Here is a 22467-nt window from a genome sequence, read left to right on the forward strand (position 1 = left end):
TATTGATTTGAGATAAACATACTACATTACTGCTGCCTTGGGGAGTTGGTGGGGGCGGTGGGTTTTGGGGCTGGTCTGAGACCACAGGGCAGCTGGTTATGGGATAGATAGAGACCAGACCCCTCTGATCCTGGCTGCTCCTCCCTGGTGAGATCTATGAAGACTTCCTGGCTGCCCACTCCCTCTATGGGACTGGCTGGGGGAGGAAAGCCCCTCTCAGAGAAGCTTTAAACCCCATGGATTTGTCATCTATTGATTTGTATTGGTCTGAATGGGGCACAGGGAAAACAATCATTCACATCTATCCCTACACCAACACTCTGTTGTGACAAAGAGGAAAAGAGAGGTATGAATGGAGTGGAGTAGACAGCAGGTAACATAATACTGTTATAATACTATTGTGAATATGAAAAGCTAAGAAAGTGTGTTGGATATTATTTTGCCGATGATGAAATTGAATGTCTGTGCAGGGACCATATGTCTGTGCAGGGACCACATTGTAAATCTACCAAACTTCCCAACATATTTATATATTGTATTTTGGTGAACAAGATTCAGCCTGGCCACAAAGACCTAACTAGACCAATAGATAGTCAGGGAACTTAATCTGGCATTGTAAAAGGCTATCGATTAGCCCTGGCCCCAGAGGGACAGACCCCATAAGTCTAGTAGCTGTAACAGGAGACAGGGAATCCCAAACACTCATTAACCCTCTCAGATGGGCAACATTAAGCAGGAGGCAAAATATTTCTAATTTTCCATCAATATTTCATCACTGGCTGGGTCCAAACAAAGACAAGGCTTTGACCATAATGGCCCTCCATCTGTTTATAGATTGTGGGGAGAGGAAGTAACATACCAGTGTCCATTGACACCAGAAATAAGTCTGTCCCAACCGCTGTGAACACAGGATCCATACATATTAGACAGCTAGGTTGGCCTGCAAAACGAGAGGCTGTTATATGTTTCTCTGATATACTTTCACAGCCTGGGTTTGCTTCACATTAAACATACTGCAATTCATTTGTGGACTACAGGGAAAAAAAGAGGACTGAGCATGCCCCCATTCTCATCGACGGGGCTGTAGTGGAACAGGTTGAGAGCTTCAAGTTCCTTGGTGTCCACATCACCAACGAACTATCATGGTCCAAACACACCAAGACAGTCGTGAAGAGGGCACGACAAAGCCTATTCCCCCTCAGGAGACTGAAAAGATTTGGCATGGGTCCTCAGATCCTCAAAAAGTTATACAGCTGCACCATCGAGAGCATCCTGACTGGTTGCATCACCGCCTGGTATGGCAACTGCTCGGCCTCCGACCGCAAGGCACTACAGAGGGTAGTGCGTACGGCCCAATACATCACTGGGGCCAAGCTTACTGCCATCCAGGACCTCTATACCAGGCGGTGTCAGAGGAAGGCCCTCAAAATTGTCAAAGACTCCAGCCACCCTAGTCGTAGACTGTTCTCTCTGCTAACGCACAGCAAGCGGTACCGGAGCGCCAAGTCTAGGTCCAAAAGGCTTCTCAACAGCTTCTACCCCCAAGCCATAAGACTCCTGAACAGCTAATCATGGCTACCCGGACTGTTTGCACTGCCCCCCCACCCCCACCCCATCTTTTTACGATGCTGCTACTCTGTTAATTATTTATACATAGTCACTTTAACTCTACCCACATGTACATATTACCTCAACTACCTCAACTAGCCAGTGCCCCCGCACCTTGTCTCTGCACCGGTACCCCCCTGTATATAGCCTCCCTACTGTTCTTTTATTTTACTTCCGCTCTTTTTTTCTCAACACTTTTTTTGTTGTTTTATTTAACTTTTTTTATAAAAAAAATTAATGCATTGTGGGTTAAGGGCTGTAAGTAAGCATTTCACGGTCATGTCAACACCTGTTGTATTCGGCGCATGTGGCAAATAACATTTGATTTGATTTGTCGAACATGGTGGTGGACTTGGCAAGACATCTTTGGTGTCACATGTCACCGTCTGTGAAACATCCTTGTACCGTCCTCACATCTCATCCCAGTAAAGTGGGATTAAGTCACGTAGTGCCTACATCCATTAATCCCAGTGGTTCCACTTTACACAGTAGAACAGTACATAGTAATAGTCAGAACCAATCTGTGGTGTGTCTCGGCCTGTCGTAAATCTCCCCGCCTCACTCCGCAGTGAGAGGATGACCTCATCATCTTTTCCAGGCCCATTAGCTTTCTGGGAAATCCTCTGGGGACCGTTGTTAAACCCTCTGGTGCTGGATTAGGCAGCATTACACTCCATCCCAACCAGGTGAAATTGGTTTCATATTCTAAAATATTGATGGACTAATTTGCTCTACATGCTATGCAGATAATGTCACATTGTAATACACATTGGTTTCATAACATCGAGAATTACATACACTACCGGTCAAAAGTTTTAGAACACCTACTCATTCAAGGGTTTTTCTTTATTTTTACTATTTTCTACATTGTAGAATAATAGTGAAGACATCAAAACTATGAAATAACACATTTGGAATCATGTAGTAAACAAAAAAGTGTGAAACAAATCAAAAGATATTTTATATTTGAGATTCTTCAAATAGCCACCCTTTGCCTTGATGACAGCTTTGCACACTCTTGGCATTCTCTCAACCAGCTTCATGAGGTAGTCATCTGGAATGCATTTCAATTAACAGGTGTGCCTTCTTAAAAGTTAATTTGTGGAATTTCTTTCCTTCTTAATGCATTTGAGCCAATCAGTTGTGCTGTGACAAGGTAGGGGGGGGGGGGTATACAGAAGATAGCCCTATTTGGTAAAATACAAAGTCCATATTATGGCAAGAACAGCTCAAATAAGCAAAGGGAAAGGACAGTCCATCATTACTTTAAGACATGAAGGTCAATACGGAAAATGTCATGAACTTTAAACATTTCTTCAAGTGCAGTTGCAAAAACCATCAAGCGCTATGATGAAACTGGCTCTCATGAGGACCGCCACAGGAAAGGAAGACCCAGAGTTACCTCTGCTGCAGTGGATAAGTTCATTAGAGTTACCAGCCTCAGAAATTGCAGCCAAAATAAATGCTTCACAGAGTTCAAGTAACAGACACATCTCATCATCACCTGTTCAGAGGAGACTGTGTGAATCAGGCCTTCATGGTCGAATTGCTGTAAAGAAACCACTACTAAAGGACACTAATAAGAAGAAGAGACTTGCTTGGGACAAGAAACACGAGCAATGGACATTAGACCGGTGGAAATGTGTCCTTTGGTCTGGAGTCCAAATTGGAGATTTTTGGTTCCAACCACTGTGTCTTTGTGAGACGCGGTGTGGGTGAATGGATGATCTCTGCATGTGTATTTCCCATCATAAAGCATGAAGGAGGAGGTGTTATGGTGTGGGGGTGCTTTGCTGGTGACACTGTCTGTGATTTTTTTAGAATTCAAGGCACACTTAACCAGCATGGCTACCACAGCATTCTGCAGCGATATGCCATCCCATCTGGTTTGGGCTTAGTGGGACTATCATTTGTTTTTCAACAGGACAATGACACAACACACCTCCAGACTGTGTAAGGGCTATTTTACCAAGGAGAGTAATGGAGTGCTGCATCAGATAACCTGGCCTCCACAATCCCCTGACCTCAACCAAATTGAGATGGTTTGGGATGAGTCGTACCGCAGAGTGAAGGAAAAGCAGCCAACAAGTGCTCAGCATATGTGGGAACTCCTTCAAGACTGTTGGAAAAGCATTCCAGGTGAAGCTGGTTGAGAGAATGCCAAGTGTGCAAAGCTGTCATCAAGGCAAAGGGTGGCTATTTGAAGAATCTCAAATATAAAATATATTTTGATTTGTTTAAAACTTTTTTGGTTGCTACATGATTCCATTGTGTTATTTCATTTTGATGTCTTCACTCTTATTCTACAATGTAGAAAATAGTAAAAATAAAGAAAAACCCTTGAATGAGTAGGTATTCTAAAACTTTTGACCGGTAGTATACATATTATTTGGGTGCATTTCAACAGTCAAAAATGTCTGCCTCCCCACACATCTTCGTTTGCACTGATCTGTAAACACAGGATAGTTGAAGGCAATAAGGTACTGTAAATGCATACTGTGAATTTGATTTCACCCATCCAGTTCCTTCCTCAGTGCCAATCTACTCGGTACCCAGAACCAAAGCTCATGTAAGAACTGGACTCTTAATGTTTCCATCTGTCACGAGAGACTACCTTAGTGCAGATGGAGAGAACACAGGGAAGGAATGCGCTCATGCCTTACTGCCACCCTTCCAAGGTGTATAGCTGGGAACGGTGGACACAGGTGATGCAGAGTCTACACTCCCAATCCCAGGGTGAAGTGCACTACAGACATAATAGAGGAAGCTTATGGGGCTGTGGTCTTAGGTTACAGGTTCACCATAATGACGGGACCTGCCTTGCATTCTAATTGCAGGTAATTGACCTCCTGCGGACTGTTATTGTTCCAGCTTCTTTTGTGCTGTCTGACGTTTAGAGCAGAGGTCAGTGAACCTGGGACCCCAGACTCCATCAGACAGGTAGGCTAGGATTAAATGACCCACGACATTCTGATGTTAGAGAATAGACTCATCGTATGTGTTTAATAGACTCCCAGCTCTCCCTCCTTTACTGTTACGATGTTTGCCATTAACTTTGGTTTATAGAAAACGTTATGAGGATGACTTGATTGAAGATACCGTTTCTCGTTCAGTTATATACTGAAGAGCAGGTACAGATGAATTCCGAGAGAAATAATTTTTTTATAATTTGAACTGAAGTAATTCACAATTTGAGATATTGCAGTTACAAATTGGACTACAGTCCATGTAGTTCAGAATCTTCGCTACAGCAGAGACAAATCACCTGCACCAGTGCACCCTCTCTGTCACAGAATACTAGAGGCTCCGTCTCAAGAGGCCACAGTAACCTGGGAACAATGGTGTCCTTTGTGTGCAGTGAGAGAGTGACAGAGAGTGAAGATCGGCTCCTACGGAGACAGACAGAAGAGCATCCATTAGGGCTCCATTCAGTGACGCCGTTGACTTTCATGTTGTCCCATTGTGGCACTGCTCCCTGGAGAGGCCGACACAGAGTGGGTAATGAGGGGTAATTGACTCAGGGTCAAGGATGATTAATTCCCTTGGTCAGGTGTCCCCGCTTTCATACCTGGCCGAGACGCAGGTAGCCGTGAAGCCACAGGCAGGCGGGCAGAGCGGAGCAGGAGGCTGGCTGGCGCTGGAACACGAGACGACACCGGCAACACACATGGTACACACTGCAGAGGCCGTTCTCATGATGTCATCCAATCCCTGCACAGGCTAGCGTTTAATGCTCTGGACTGTGGCACATTGACTGCTGCCACAGACCACAGCTCTCCACCACTCTCTCACGCATACACAAACTAATGTGCGCACGCACACACACCTAGCAGTGTTCACATATCAGTCTGCTTCATTTATATGGCTAATGACCTGGGGTAAGACACAAAGGTGAAAGGTCATAACTATCTTCCCCCTACACAGAGCTATACTGAGCCCCCACCACAGAACACAGATTGAGAGTGACAGTCGTACTACCCTACCCTCCTTTCTCCTTCAGCTTCACTGGCTAATCTGAATCACTCATTTTCTGCACAAGCAATCCCCCCCCAAAAGGCCAGTGATTACAGGCGACCTGCTGAACGTATGCACGCGTTTCTAAATGCCAGGGCTAGCTGGTAATTGACCAGGCAGACTGAGACGCCTGCGGTGTAATTGAGCAGGGTTGAGGGGTTCTGGTGGGACTGAAAGCACCTGGGGATCCCCCACCGGCCATTAAGCTCAGCAGGAGGGCTCCTGCCTGGGTCCACCTCAGGCTCAGGGCGGCCAATCACCCCTCATCCAGCCTATCCCCCTCTTCAACGGTGTGGGACACCCAAAGACCTGGAGGGGGTTTGGATCATATAGTGTGAGTGGAAGAATGAAAAATAATAAGACACTAACTTTACATTTACATTTTAGTCATTTAGCAGACGCTCTTATTCAGAGTGAGTGCATACATTACTTATTTTTCTATTTTTCATACTGGCTCCCCGTGGGAATCGAACACACAACCCTGGCGTTGCAAACGCCATGCTCTACCAACTGAGCTACATCCCTGCCGGCCATTCCTTCCCCTACCCTGGACGACACTGGGCCAATTGTGCGCCGCCCCATGGGTCTCCCGGTCGCAGCCGGCTACGACAGAGCCTGGATTTAAAAACACTTTAAAAACAGTTAGTTTAAATTCAATCATTTAACATTGATTCTGCAGTGAGACACACATCTATGTCAATGGAGAGACTCAAAAGAGAAGGTATCATTTAACTGCAATACAAAAGCTTCATAAGTTTGTCCCTTCCAGGCTGTCTCTGTCCATATGCAGTTTGGATAATAATGAACAAAGCAGAGCACACATGCTGAGCATGATATACGTCTACCCCCAATTGGCCTGTCCTTTCACTCCAGTTGTGCCGTCACAGACCTGAAATAGCCTCATCACTTCCACTACAGTAGATGACAGCTAGCCTAGCAACAAGGCCCAAACACACAAGTGCAACCAACCAACCTTCCACTAGGCAACAGCGTCATCTACTGATCTACATATACAGTGAGGGAAAAAAGTATTTGATCCCCTGCTGATTTTGTACGTTTGCCCACTGACAAAGAAATGATAAGTCTATAATTTTAATGGTAGGTTTATTTGAACAGTGAGAGACAGAATAACAACAACAAAAAATCCAGAAAAACGCATGTCAACAATGTTATAAATTGATTTGCATTTTAATGAGGGAAGTAAGTATTTGACCCCCTCTCAATCAGAAAGATTTCTGGCTCCCAGGTGTCTTTTATACAGGTAACAAGCTGAGAATAGGAGCGCTCCTAATCTCAGCTTGTTACCTGTATAAAAGACACCTGTCCACAGAAGCAATCAATCAATCAGATTCCAAACTCTCCACCATGGCCAAGACCAAAGAGCTCTCCAAGGATGTCAGGGACAAGATTGTAGACCTACACAAGGCTGGAATGGGCTACAAGACCATCGCCAAGCAGCTTGGTGAGGTGACAACAGTTGGTGCGATTATTCGCAAATGGAAGAAACACAAAATAACTGTCAATCTCCCTCTGCCTGGGGCTCCATGCAAGATCTCACCTTGTGGAGTTGCAATGATCATGAGAACGGTGAGGAATCAGCCCAGAACTACACGGGAGGATCTTGTCAATGATCTCAAGGCAGCTGGGACCATAGTCACCAAGAAAACATTTGGTAACACACTACGCCGTGAAGGACTGAAATCCTGCAGCGCCCGCAAGGTCCCGCTGCTCAAGAAAGCACATATACAGGGCCGTCTGAAGTTTGCCAATGAACATCTAAATGATTCAGAGGAGAACTGGGTGAAAGTGTTGTGGTCAGATGAGACCAAAATCGAGCTCTTTGGCATCAACTCAACTCGCCGTGTTTGGAGGAGGAGGAATGCTGCCTATGACCCCAAGAACACCATCCCCACCGTCAAACATGGAGGTGGAAACATTATGCTTTGGGGGTGTTTTTCTGCTAAGGGGACAGGACAACTTCACCGCATCAAAGGGACGATGGACGGGGCCATGTACCGTCAAATCTTGGGTGAGAACCTCCTTCCCTCAGCCAGGGCATTGAAAATGGGTTGTGGATGGGTGTTCCAGCATGACAATGACCCAAAACACACGACCAAGGCAACAAAGGAGTGCCTCAAGAAGAAGCACATTAAGGTCCTGGAGTGGCCTAGCCAGTCTCCAGACCTTAATCCCATAGAGAATCTGTGGAGGGAGCTGAAGGTTCGAGTTGCCAAACGTCAGCCTCGAAACCTTAATGACTTGGAGAAGATCTGCAAAGAGGAGTGGGACAAAATCCCTCCTGAGATGTGTGCAAACCTGGTGGCCAACTACAAGAAACGTCTGACCTCTGTGATTGCCAACAAGGGTTTTGCCACCAAGTACTAAGTCATGTTTTGCAGAGGGGTCAAATACTTATTTCCCTCATTAAAATGCAAATCAATTTCTAACATTTTTGACATGCGTTTTTCTGGATTGTTATGTTGTTATTCTGTCTCTCACTGTTCAAATAAACCTACCATTAAAGTTATAGACTGATCATGTTTTTGTCAGTGGGCAAACGTACAAAATCAGCAGGGGATCAAATACTTTTTCCCCTCCCTGTACTGTTAACATGATACAGCTTCCCTGATACCCTTAACCCTCTGACGGAACAGCGCCTAGATACGACTGTTCTGTGCCAAAAGGACACCTGTCAAATATACTAAATCAATGTAAGCATTTTCATTTACTCTCTTAAGCACAACATTAAGTGTGACAGCAATACACTTCAATGACCCAAATATGTTTTATTAGAACATACGGTAACAAACACCTCCTAATAGGAAATATTAAACTAGAAAACTACTCTGGTAAGGCAAGAGGGGTGAGAGAGTAAACTTTGGGAAGTCTAAAGCTGCTGAAGACACAGTGGAGAGAAAGATGATCCAAGGCTGACCGCCAAGCCCTAGTGCTTGGAGCGAGCTTCACCCTGCAAACGGTGGTGCTCCCTTAGCCTGCAGTGAGAGAACAGAGAGTTAGTTAGCACATTTATCAAAAAAAAGATGGTTAACGCTCAAGAAGCCTTCTTGAAAATATAACTTTTTTGACAATTGAGTTTGCTTATGAAGGACACAGACCTGACAGCGTTGATCTTGATGAACCCAGAGGCATCACATGGGTCATAGTCTCCCTGCACGTCCATACTGGGCAAAAGAAGAGGGGAGTAAGTCAAGTTATTGTGTAGGCCTATGTGGTTGGGGAAGGGCTTTGGCAGTCACAGAGTGCTCATTCTAAGCTGAAGTTATTCCAACACCCGTCTAGCACAGAGGAGAGGTAGGACAGTGAATAACATTACCCACAGGGTTGTGGGTTCGTTTCCAACGGGGGGCCAGTATGAAAATGTATGCACTCACTAACTGTAAGTCGCTCTGGATAAGAGCGTCTGCTAAATGACTAAAATGTAAAATGTAAATGAGTGTAATATGGTTGTTGTATTATCCAAGAGTGTAATATGGTTGTTGTATCATCCAAGAGTACAATATGGTTGTTGTATTATCCAAGAGTACAATATGGTTGTTGTATTATCCAAGAGTACAATATGGTTGTTGTATTATCCAAGAGTGTAATATGGTTGTTGTATTATCCAAGAGTGTAATATGGTTGTTGTATTATCCAAGAGTGTAAAATGGTTGTTGTATTATCCAAGAGTGTAATATGGTTGTTGTATTATCCAAGAGTGTAATATGGTTGTTGTTTTATCCAAGAGTGTAATATGGTTGTTGTATTATCCAAGAGTGTAATATGGTTGTTGTATTATCCAAGAGTGTAAAATGGTTGTTGTATTATCCAAGAGTGTAATATGGTTGTTGTATTATCCAAGAGTGTAATATGGTTGTTGTTTTATCCAAGAGTGTAATATGGTTGTTGTATTATCCAAGAGTGTAATATGGTTGTTGTATTATCAAAGAGCGCAATATGGTTGTTGTATTATCAAAGAGCGCAATATGGTTGTTGTATTATCCAAGAGTGTAATATGGTTGTTGTTTTATCCAAGAGTGCAATATGGTTGTTGTTTTATCCAAGAGTGCAATATGGTTGTTGTATTATCCAAGAGTGCAATATGGCCAATATACCACGGCTAAGGCGTTATGTCATGCATAAGAACAGCCCTTAGCCGTGGTATATTGGTCATATACCACACCCCCATGGGCCTTATTGCTTAAGTGTAATATGGTTGTTGTATTATTCAATGAAAGCTAGGTTTCCATCCAATTGGCGACAGATTTTCATGCAAATATTCTAAAATCAGCATAAAAACAATACACGCATTTTCCCACCAGAGATGTTTCCTTCAAATTGACTTATTGCTGATTAAAAAAAACTGTGCTGATGACGTAGTGCACATAAAAAATAATTTGTGCGGTTAAATTCCCATGTACCGAATTAAAAATACAAGTTAAATGGGCTTCCATCGCATTTTCAACTCTGCTGATGGTGTTCTCACAAAATAAATGTGCGTTATACTGTATAGCGAATGTGCCCACTCTGGTATCGGCACATGCGCTCTAGACAACAGCTCGTAGATACAGGCCGGGTAAAGCCTACATGATGAGATTATTATGGACAGAGCTATATTATTTCTATTTGTCAAATGGCAGCCAAGCATCGATCATCATGTAACCAGAATAAGACCCTCGATATTTATTGAAAGGAGCATCAAGCTCATCACCATGCACTTTCACCACCCTGTGAAGTTCATCATAACTTATTTCATCTGTAGCCTAATAACTGCATGCTTTCCCAAGTCGTAGTGGGAGGACCACACGAGTCATTGCATGACTCCAAGTTTACTTTGATATGATGGTTATTATATAAATATTTGCGTATAAACGTGTTTCCACCGCCATTTCTCGCATAATTCATTTTACCGACTAAATGAACCCACCTTGTTGAGTGTATTTTGTTTTGTCGACATTTGGAAAGTTTGCCGACAAATTAGCTGTTTCCAGCAGGCCTGTTGTGAACTTTATCCGACATGTACTTTACTCGCATAGAAAGGCTGGATGGAAACCTGGTTATTGCTGAATAGTTTGTGCTTACTGGCTACTGTTATATTTACGCTCAATTTGAGCTGCGGACCAAGAATGTCGCGTTGCCAGCCACAACAAAACGTAAGGCAAGGATGTAATGTGAATTGAAAAGTAGAATAATCTTTCGCCACACCGCTACTCAGACTCGCCTTCATATATCGTAGTGGGAATAGGACCTAATTACAGTAGTTTCTACCTGCAGTGCTGACACCCTCCGCTCCTCCTCCACTGAGCCCCAGCTGCTAATCTAAGACGTGCACTCATCCTTCACAGACACACTGGGCTGGAGGAAATCAAAGAACGCCAGAAAAAAAAAAGACTCCGTGGAGAGAAAGGCAAGGCCCTACCTGCCATCTTATGAGTGCTGTCTATGAGGTGTTGAATGGCTGTGGAAGCAGGTTTCCAGAAGGTGAATACACAGGAAAAACCATGTGGTCTAATTGACTGCCAAAGGCAACATTTTGACATTTGTCCCAGATCAATGCAGCCTGTGTGTGATGCTATACCACTGTGTTAATGACACTGTTTACTGGAGCCTGTTGAAAAGACGCAGCTAGCTGCCCACCAGGGTCTTACGGTTAAGCATGGGGTTGGAGGGTGAAATGGTGTGTGTGTGTGGGGGCAGTTCTTCAGGTGGTATAAGTGGACTTTGGGCCACAATGGGATCCTTCACAGGACACTCAGCACATCTGTTAACCTCAGAATAGCGCCCCTAAGAACTTATCCTCCAGTGCAATCCAACACTCGGTCACCAACAGGAGTGTGTGTGTGTTCAGAGAACGCGAGAGAGGTTGAGCTCTCAGCTGCACAGCTCTCCCTGCTTAACTAGCATGAAACCTGTGCTTGGGCCCTAAAAGCAGCGCTCTCCTCTCCTTTGGCTGGAAATGCCATTAGCGGTGGCAGGGAGATGGAACGGGGCATATGGAGGCTTTGCTTTGGTCAGCACTGAGCCAGCCCAGAGGGCATAGAGGGCATTGGGGGTCAGGGGCCTGAATGGACTCACTGTTCCACAGCTAAGAGGCCAATGGGGAGAGAGCCCTCCAGGAATTGAGCTTGACACCCCTGCTCCACACTGATGTCTTTTGAGCCAGTGTCCATTTAATGTTGGTGTGGGGTCAGTGGAGAATGAAGTGACCTGAGCAAACAATAGGGATACTGCATATATGCAGTGAACGGATTATACTGTACCCAGAGTCAGAGATTAGTCACATGCACACAATGCTATAGGTCCTTACCTGACCAGTTCCTCATTGTAGAGGGATTTGGGCGACTCACGGCCCAGGATGTAGACCTGGCCTTTGAAGACAGACAGCTGCACTTTGCCCTCCACGTTCTCCTGGGACTTGTCTATGCAGTGGCGCACAAACTCGCACTCCGGACTGTACCAGAAACCTGGGGACAACAAGGAAATAGATGTATACATACTACTACCACCCCCAGCGCACGGGGATGTTATGGACATCCTCCTTAAGCCTCCATTAGAAGGGTGGCACAATTGTGCATATATGTGACCCCCCCCCACCCACCCCACTTCCTTCTCCCATCCCACTCCTCATGCAAGCGCTTGTCCCATCGCTCCAGGTGAGGCTCAGACCCCTTCCCCTCCTCCCCACTCAACTGCTTCACCCAGGTGACCTGCTGTCTGTCTGGGGGACAGCTGGACTTGGGAGATAGAGGGCAACGATGCCCATCTCCATGGGGTGGCTCTCGCTCTCTTCCATGCCCTTCCACCTCCCAATCCCAAGAACAATCCTCTCCCCCGTTCCCTTTCCACTGAATCTGCACTGGTGTGTGAATATCATACAGTCAGGCCAGGGCTGAGTGGATGGATCCAGCCACAGCTGTCCTCTTTCTCTCTCTCTCTCCGTACTGTGTTCTGTTCAGAGAATCCCCTGTGCCTTTAGACCATGCAGTGGGCCAGGCAGAGACCAAGCAGAGACAGTGGTATTTCACGCTTTAAGACTATAATGAGTTTAATCTCTGCCCCCCTCCTGGAGGGAGCTAGCTAGCGCCTGTACCTCTGTCTTGCTCTCTCTCCCTGGTCTCTCTGCCTGCCTGGCCAGCTCTCTCCTCTCATGAGGGTTTAATTGCAGTGGCTCAGTAATCAGTCTCTAACGGCTGTGATCCTATTATAGGGATGAAGGAAGGCCGGCCTGGGGGATTAGGACACCTGAGCCAGGGCCAGGCGGACAGGAGGCCTAGGCCCCAGTCATTCAGTCACACAGATACACATTACCTCTATGAGAGGCAGAGAACTAGTAACAGTCACTCCTCACCTGTCAATCACAGAGATGGCTACTGTGTGAGGTGTTCTGGCACAAAATGGCTGCCCTCTGCCATGCATAATTTATTACCCAGTTCAGTGTAACGTATTTTGCATAATTTTACCAATTTCTCATCAATGTAAAGTGCTTTGAAAGCAAGTGAAAATTACACTGCTCAAAAAAATAAAGGGAACACTTAAACAACACAATGTAACTCCAAGTCAATCACACTTCTGTGAAATCAAACTGTCCACTTAGGAAGCAACACTGATTGACAATAAATTTCACATGCTGTTGTGCAAATGGAATAGACAACAGGTGGAAATTATAGGCAATTAGCAAGACACCCCCAATAAAGGACTGGTTTTGCAGGTGGTGACCACAGACCACTTCTCAGTTCCTATGCTTCCTGCTGATCCAGTACATCAGGAGACGTGGAGGAGGCCGTAGGAGGGCAACAACCCAGCAGCAGGACTGCTACCTCCGCCTTTGTGCAAGGAGGAGCAGGAGGAGCACTGCCAGAGCCCTGCAAAATGACCTCCAGCAGGCCACAAATGTGCATGTGTCTGCTCAAACGGTCAGAAACAGACTCCATGACGGTAGTATGAGGGCCCGACGTCCACAGGTGGGGGTTGAGCTTACAGCCCAACACTGTGCAGGACGTTTGGCATTTGCCAGAGAACACCAAGATTGGCAAATTCGCCACTGGCGCCCTGTGCTCTTCACAGATTAAAGCAGGTTCACACTGAGCACATGTGACAGACGTGACAGAGTCTGGAGATGCCGTGGAGAACGCTGGCCTGCAACATCCTCCAGCATGACCGGTTTGGCGGTGGGTCAGTCATGGTGTGGGGTGGCATTTCTTTGGGGGGCCGCACAGCCCTCCATGTGCTCGCCAGAGGTAGCCTGACTGCCATTAGGTACCGAGATGAGATCCTCAGACCCCTTGTGAGACCATATGCTGGTGCGGTTGGCCCTGGGTTCCTCCTAATGCAAGACAATGCTAGACCTCATGTGGCTGGAGTGTGTCAGCAGTTCCTGCAAGAGGAAGGCATTGATGCTATGGACTGGCCCGCCCGTTCCCCAGACCTGAATCCAATTGAGCACATCTGGGACATCATGTCTCGCTCCATCCACCAACGCCACATTGCACCACAGACTGTCCAGGAGTTGGCGGATGCTTTAGTCCAGGTCTGGGAGGAGATCCCTCAGGAGACCATCCGCCACCTCATCAGGAGCATGCCCAGGGCGTTGTAGGGAGGTCATACAATTTGTGAGTCGCTCTGGCTAAGAGCGTCTGCTAAATGACGTTAATGTGCCCTTGAGCAAGGCACTTAACCCTAATTGCTCCTGTAAGTCGCTCTGGATAAGAGCGTCTGCTAAATGACTAAAATGTAAATGTAAATACAGGCACGTGGAGGCCACACACACTACTGAGCCTCATTTTGACTTGTTTTAAGGACATTACATCAAAGTTGGATCAGCCTGTAGTGTGGTTTTCCACTTTAATTTTGAGGGTGACTCCAAATCCAGACCTCCATGGGTTGATACATTTGATTTCCATTGATAATTTTTGTGTGATTTTGTTGTCAGCACATTCAACTATGTAAAGAAAAAAGTATTTAATAAGATTATTTCATTCATTCAGATCTAGGATGTGTTATTTTAGTGTTCCCTTTATTTTTTTGAGCAGTTGCTATCAAATATATTATCTTGAGGCGGAATAGTTTTTGACTAACCATTTTGTGTGTGTTCTAGGAGAGAAAATGATCATGCACTCCATATGAAGTGAATGCACAGTTTCTGAATGCTGTATGAGCATTGTTTTTAATGTTTGTGTTTTTTGCGTTATACGCCAAACGTACCGTTGTAGAGCATCTCAGCGAACTTGACCCCTAGGCCCTGTTTGATCCTCCTGACCTCTCGGTCCATGGTGAAGGTCTCAATGTCCAGGTGAGCTTGGTACAGGATGGTGCCTCCTGGGGTCTCATAGATACCTGGGGAGCACAGAAACACACACAACTAGGTGAGGAACGAAAGGTGTAGAGACACATTAAGCACATAGGTTGCGTTGCATTTCAAAATAGTCTGAAGTGGCTCCCCCCCCCCCACACCCCAAACAATATATTTACATATTTTACTTTTAGATGTGTGTATTGTTAGATATTACTGCACTGTTGGAGTTAGGAACACAAGCATTTCGCTACACCCGCAATAACATCTGCTAAATATGTGTATGCGACCAATACAATTTTATTTGAAATTGATCAGAAGAGGTCCCTGTTGGTCCTGTGTCCATGACAACCTCAGTGTACTTCCTTCCAGGACCAACTAAACTCAGACAGCTCTATTAGGCACCAGCCATCTTCACCGTCCTCCTCCTCCACTGTGGCTGACAGACAGGCCAGCACCACAGTATATCACCCCAGTCAGAATGAGCCTGTCGCGGGCAAATGACAGGGTAGGAGGCCCCCGGAGAGAGGGGGGGGATGACAGGAGAAATGAAGCTGTCACTCAGCTGTCTGTCTTATGAGGTCGAGAAGAAAAGAAGAGAAGGCCGAAAAGAGACCAGAGCAGAGCAGAGGAGAGAAGAAGAGATAGTGTTTCTCTGTTCAAATAATTCCATTCAAATACGCTAAACACTGGGCCATCTCTGTTTAATCGACTACGGTTGCGTGTGGGCAGCATTAACAGGATAGATTGAAGGAGGATATTCCTGTGGCGGAAGTCCTTCATCCTTTCCATTCAGTCTCTGGGATTTAAACTCTGCGGATGGGCGTCTTGTGTTGGGACTTCAATTCACTGTTAGGAGAAGGGGCACCTTTCTAAGTCCTATACAATTCTTGTCTTAGATGTAGCCTACCTGAAGGTGAGGGGGGGACCCAAACATAATCTGAAAATTGAGAAGCACTTACAAAGCACCGGCTGCCCAAAACAGGACTTAGCAAATCTGCTAATTATCTAAACCTCAAAAAGTGGCAATCTGAGCCACTAAGACAAGTCAACAGTGGGCAAAACAGGGATATTTCAACTGTCACTATCTGATAAAACTGTTAAAACTGCCCTTTAACCTAATTTACTTTAAGCACCCCAAAGATAGATTAGAAAGACAAATGAACAATAAAAGGCTATGTTACCTTTGCTAAATCAACTGTGGCTTCGTTAAGCTTAGGCAGACAAAAACACCAGTGATTTCCAGGTATTAATCTTTTAAACAGTTTATCTGTAGGTAGGCCAACTCTGCTAGAGGGGGTAGAGGGGTTAAGACTAAGCATTAACCCACCTGGGCTGAGCTGATGCACCCCTTTGGGCGTACAGCCCACGAATGCAGGCATACACACATTAAGCCTGCTTCCTGCTTTGCATTCCTGAGGTTCCTCTGATCAAGAACCAAAACATACAGACTTCAGAATTGTGGTTCTTCAATTCAACTAGGCCTATATTCCTGAAACAAGAAAAGTTGAAGTTGGTCTGATAGCGATCTAAAAAGCCTGAAAAACAACAAGATTCCCCCACCCCCCCATTAATATACCAATCAAACCAGTTAATCATCACTATAAAGTTCTCTACAAATCCTCAGTACAACATGGTTCGTCACATAGTGGAGAGTTCAGAGCTCAGACAAGGGTTGACAGGTGTACACCACTTACATACACCATTGAATGTTTTGCCGAGAACTGACAACATTCTTGACAACCATTTCCATACCCCGCCTTCTTGACCCCACCTCCCCAAGACATACAAATAAATGACACATTCAGTCTGTCAACCCTCCCTGGCATCTTTTGTGCAATTCCCCCTCCTCCTCACCAACACACAATCTTTACTAGTTATTCACTGCCGTCAAACCTCACACTTCTCTCCCATTTCTGTAGAAAAGATGAGCCTTGATCTTTTGTGCAGCCAAGGGGGAGAAAAGTGGGCTTCCCATTTTTCATTTTCTACCTGCCACTCTACGCCAGAGACGGAGTGTGTTAGCGAGTCAATTTGCTGGTCAGGTTATTGTGAGGAGTAGAAATGCAGTGTGGCAGGAGGCCGGGGCCACTGAGGGAGTCAGTGACGTGCTGTCTGACATGGGACATGGTGACCACAAACATCTTGGCCCCTCACGGCCCTTAAGCATGCTGTGGGATACAGGTAGAGCAGAAATAAGGAAGTTTCTGAGAAGTTCTGTTGACGGAGAGAGGGGAATTAGAAGTAATGCGGAGGAGTGGCTGACTGCCGAGATGGAGCGTGTATCTGTGAACAACAGTGTGTGTCTGTGTGTGGGAGGCTGCAAAAAGAGAAATGTGAGGGCAGTCTGCATGTGAAAGTGGGTCACATCAGAAACCTCATTTTACAGGTGAACCAGAGAAACATCTCCTCTGAAAGGAAAGAGACAGGCACATCATTTGTTTGTTCATGGTCATGCTTTTCCTCCACAACACTTTTATGCAAGTGGAATAGCAAGTGTCTCCTTTTAACACTGACATAAAATGACTGCAATTGCCTGAAAGCACTAGATGTCACAGGAAGCTTTACAAATGGATAGGACATGAAAGTGTTGCCACTTATGGTGGAGTAGGTATTGTGTCTTTGTGCTAGCTTATCTATGAATGTATGTATTTGTCCATCTCTATAAAAGATAAGTACATTTTAACCAAAGCTAGTGAGATACAGTATACATTATTTTCAATTCAATACATCTTTATTTATTCTCTCAGGAGCTCTTTATACATATAGGCTCTCTCATTACACCTTGTCATTGCCTTACCTCTGGACTTCATGCCGATGAAGCGATTCTCCACGATGTCGATCCTCCCAACTCCATGCTTCCCTCTGAGAGACCACAATGGAAACCACAATGGAAGTCTTACACACCAAGTACAGTAGTCAATATTTCTGTATTTTCGCCAACATACACCCACACTTTGCTCAAAACACAGCAGTAAGGGTTTACACACTGCCCTCTAATGGAGGTTCCATGCAGCCAATAAAGGAATCTCATTCAGTTTGGCTCTCCCTACTGATTGTCCGACTAACCCAATCTCATTGACGTAAGAGAAAGTCAGACTCACCCAATCTCATTGAGGTAGGAGAAGATGTCCAGCGGTGTATCCTTGGACTTCCCCTCCTTGACGTGGGTCACCTTGATGGGCACACCTGTATGGGTTGGAATGGAACAGTCAGACACTCAGTTACGGCAACAGCCTGGAGAGATACTGCATCATCATAATACTGTAGGTCATTAAGGCTAACAATACTGTTCTCTTACTGTTTCAGATCTGATCTCATCACATTCAGCTAATTTTGGATTTGGACATGGGCAGTATTTGTGAATCTGGGATGAATCTGACTGAGTCAATATATATGGGCAAAATTGTTATTACATTTCCATTTACACCTATTGTTCACTAAAAATTAACAAAGTGAAGAGACTGATTCCCAGGCACAGTTCACAAGGGAGATGGGAGAGACCATGAAAAGAGTGAGGGAGTAGAGGTTGAGAAAGAGAGATTTGGATGTGGGGGAATGTGGAGGGAGGAGGGAGGATAAGGGGTGTTAATGGTAGAATACTTCAATGGGATGTGGTGTGAAGTACTAATAAATTCAAAAGCCCTGCTCATTTGAAGGCTGTGAAATCACAGACAGGCCTTTCCTAATTGAATTACACACCCGGGCTTTGTGTCACCCATACCTTTTCTACCAATAGTCTCGCACTGCGGTATGAGTGTGTGCGCGCGTTGGAGAGGCATGGGATAATGCGTTGACCATTCCTAATAAGCACACATGCCTAGGTGCTCCCCAATCAATCTCCATCACCAACTTTCTCTACAAAGACTCACTAAACCAATATATACACTCAGTGGCCAGTTTATTAGATTTATCTAGTACAGGGTCGGACCCCCCTTTGCCTCCAGAACAGCCTGACTTCTTCGGGATTCTCCATGGAAAAGTTACTCAATTGGTATCAAGGGACCTAACGTGTGCCAGGAAAACATTCCTCACACCATTACACCACCAGCCTGTACCGTTGACACCAGGCAGGATGGAGCCACGGACTCACGGTGCTTACGCCAAATCCTGACTCTGCCATCAGTATGATGCAACAGGAACCGGGATTCGTCAGAACAGGCAATGTTTTTCCACTCCTAAATTGTCCAGTGTTGATGATTGGGTGCCCACAGGAGCCACTTCTTCTTGTTTTTTTGCTGATAGGAGTATAACCCGGTGTGGTCATCTGCTGCAATAACCCATCCATGACAAAGACTGACGAGATGTGCGTTCCGAGATGTTCTGCACATCACTGTTGTACTGCGCCGTTATTTGCCTGCTTGTGGCCCACCTGTTAGCTTGCACGATTCTTGCCATTCTCCTTCGACCTCTCATCACCCAGCTGTTTTCGCCCACAGGACTGCCGCTGACTGGATGTTTTTTGTTTGTCGCATCATTCTCGGTAAACTCTAGACACTGTTGTGCGTGAAAAGCCCAGGAGGCCGACTGTTTCTGAGATACTGGAACCGGCACACCTGGCACCGACGATCATACCACGCTCAAAGTCGCTTAGGTCACTCGTTTTGCCCATAATAACGTTAAATCGAACAGTAACCGAATGCTTTGGTGCCTGTCTGCCTGCTTTATAGCAATCCACGGCCACGTGACTCACTGTATGTAGCAGCGAACCATCTTCATGAAAGGGGTGGTGTACCTAATAAACTGGCCACTGAGTGTATAAATCACTGTCATTTACTTGCTTATTCATAGTATTCATAGGTTAAAATGAGCAACAGAGAGGCCAAAGGTGGAGGAGGTGCAATAGACTGGGACATGGGCGGGGGAGGGGGCAGGGGCTAAAAGAGCTTTTGAAGACACATGGAGGATAGAAGAAAAAATAAAGAAAAATAAATCTGCTGATAGTCACTCCCCTATCCATCCGGCGCTCATTAGCATTTAGCATGCTTGCAGTTGCCAATCAAGTCCCGGTAAAAAAGCAGCACTCCTGGTTGCCTTTCAATGGGCCCCAATGTAAGCCCTGTTCGAATGACACGTAAAGGACTTGACAAAATATTTTTAGACAAGGGCTTTGTCACTTCGGCCCCTGAGGAAAACTCCCAGAGCTGGAGAGGGCACACGGATAGCGCTCCGACAAAGCCCCCTGATCCCCCAAATAGTTAATAATTAGATTAAAAGTTCAAATAAATTAAGTGAGGGTGTGAATGCGGGAGCAGGGCCGGGCCTCTCGTCCTCCTCTCCTCCATCTCGCGGGGTCTATCATTCACTGGGCCTTTCTTTCCCTCCCCGCCCTTTTCTTCAGCGCTGAAATGAACAGTGCAAACAATGGGACAGCAGACACAGTTGTAGGAAAAATTACTGCTTTAAATTTTTCCTCTCTCTTTTTCCTTTCCCCCTCTTTCAATGAAAGGAAGAGGGATAAGAAAGAAGGGGAAAACTGCTGCTGAAGAAAAAAGTTTCGTTCTTCTTTTTAATCAGTAAGAAAGCCCGGTGAAAAAAGGCTGGTGGGAGATGAAAAGATGGAGAATGAAATGAAACATTCTTGCGCTGATCTTGTGCTTGAGGAGGAGGAGTAAGCTAAAGCCTTTGTGTGAGGCACTAAAACAGCTTTTGTCATAGTCACTCAATAAGGGGAGAGAAAAAAACAATGAAAACTGATTGCAAATGAGCAAAGGGCAGAGGCGAAACCAGGTTATACGATGACATCACAGTTTCAGATTCCCATTACCAGTTACAATTATTATTTTTTTTAAACCTTCCTTCAAATGAGGATTTAACAGTTGTCTATAAACTTTATCATTGCCCCGCTCCCTCCAATTTCACTTATTTTAGATATACATCTCAAATAAACCCCACAAACCTTCAAAGTTGCATAAAACAGCACCCAGATACAAACGTAAATCACAGTTGAAACCTCCTTTCCTTTATATTCCTCTCTGAACTGCTTCAATGTAGTAGTAACGTCATAAAACTGTCACTGGTCATCACCTTGATCAGAGGCTAATGTCCTGCCATGTCTTTTGAAGTCCCAGCGGGCCTCAGTGGCCTGTAGCCCAATCTATACACACAGACACTTGTGACCAGGAGCTAGATTAGAGGGATCTGTGCTTCTAGCCCCAGGCTGGGATGTGTGTCTCTTTTCTGTGACTGTGCAAATGTGACACTTTCCTGGGCCTCCCTCAGTCAGTTGTATTAGCTGGCTTAAAGCTTCCGTCCCCTCCATGCCCCCAGGCAGGCTGCTTTAGTTTAGACAGTCTGTTCCAGGGTGTGAGGCTGGGCTATCCTGGGTCTGGGTGGTCAGAGTGATAAACACAGCCAGGGAGGGCAGGGTAGCACGGGGTCTACAGCAGCCCTGGGGCTGTGGTTAGGCCAAGCCATTGGTGGACAGGACGAACGGACTAACAGGTCAGGACTGGACTTTGAATCATAAACCCTGGCTGAGCTAGAGGACTAAAAAGTCACACTACATGGGATGAGGAGATTCAGACAGACACACACACACGCACCTTTTTTGAACTCGATCTCCAGCACATCTGGGCTGTTGGGGGCGTCCTCTGGGCTCTTGGTCATCAGGTACAGGTCAGCTGGAGCATGGCTCTGTAATATACACACAATGACATTCACATTTCACTGTGACATCTCATGCTCTTTATATCACTTAGTATGGGACTAGGAGGAGATTCAGTTGAGAACATAGCAGACATACAATGAGGGAAAAAAGTATTTGATCCCCTGCTGATTTTGTACGTTTGCCCACTGACAAAGAAATGATCAGTCTATAATTTTAATGGTAGGTTTATTTGAACAGTGAGAGACAGAATAACAACAACAAAATCCAGAAAAACGAATGGCAAAAATGTTAGAAATTGATTTGCATTTTAATGAGGGAAATAAGTATTTGACCCCTCTGCAAAACATGACTTAGTATTTGGTGGCAAAACCCTTGTTGGCAATCACAGAGGTCAGACGTTTCTTGTAGTTGGCCACCAGGTTTGCACACATCTCAGGAGGGATTTTGTCCCACTCCTCTTTGCAGATCTTCTCCAAGTCATTAAGGTTTCGAGGCTGACGTTTGGCAACTCGAACCTTCAGCTCCCTCCACAGATATTCTATGGGATTAAGGTCTGGAGACTGGCTAGGTCACTCCAGGACCTTAATGTGCTTCTTCTTGAGCCACTCCTTTGTTGCCTTGGCCGTGTGTTTTGGGTCATTGTCATGCTGGAATACCCATCCACAACCCATTTTCAATGCCCTGGCTGAGGAAGGAGGTTCTCACCCAAGATTTGACGGTACATGGCCCCATCCATCGTCCCTTTGATGCGGTGAAGTTGTCCTGTCCCCTTAGCAGAAAAACACCCCCAAAGTATAATGTTTCCACCTCCATGTTTGACGGTGGGGATGGTGTTCTTGGGGTCATAGGCAGCATTCCTCCTCCTCCAAACACGGCGAGTTGAGTTGATGCCAAAGAGCTCGATTTTGGTCTCATCTGACCACAACACTTTCACCCAGTTCTCCTCTGA

General features: G+C 45.4%; 1 protein-coding gene across 1 annotated transcript in view; it reads right to left on the bottom strand.

Annotated features, from left to right (window-relative positions):
- Nucleotides 1-8388: 8388 nt before the first annotated feature.
- The window catches only part of LOC121541670 (argininosuccinate synthase), a 37808-nt gene continuing 23729 nt past the window's right edge, over nt 8389-22467 (bottom strand). The window contains exons 9-15 of the mRNA XM_041850875.2: nt 21454-21544; nt 18013-18097; nt 17709-17773; nt 14821-14952; nt 11927-12083; nt 8739-8804; nt 8389-8615 (exon numbers count right to left, since the gene is read on the bottom strand). Coding sequence (XP_041706809.1) covers nt 8567-8615; nt 8739-8804; nt 11927-12083; nt 14821-14952; nt 17709-17773; nt 18013-18097; nt 21454-21544 — 645 coding nt within the window. The 3' untranslated portion in view covers nt 8389-8566. The remainder of the gene's footprint in view (nt 8616-8738; nt 8805-11926; nt 12084-14820; nt 14953-17708; nt 17774-18012; nt 18098-21453; nt 21545-22467) is intronic.

Source organism: Coregonus clupeaformis, chromosome 27, assembly GCF_020615455.1.
Source record: "Coregonus clupeaformis isolate EN_2021a chromosome 27, ASM2061545v1, whole genome shotgun sequence".
Lineage (NCBI taxonomy): Eukaryota > Metazoa > Chordata > Actinopteri > Salmoniformes > Salmonidae > Coregonus > Coregonus clupeaformis.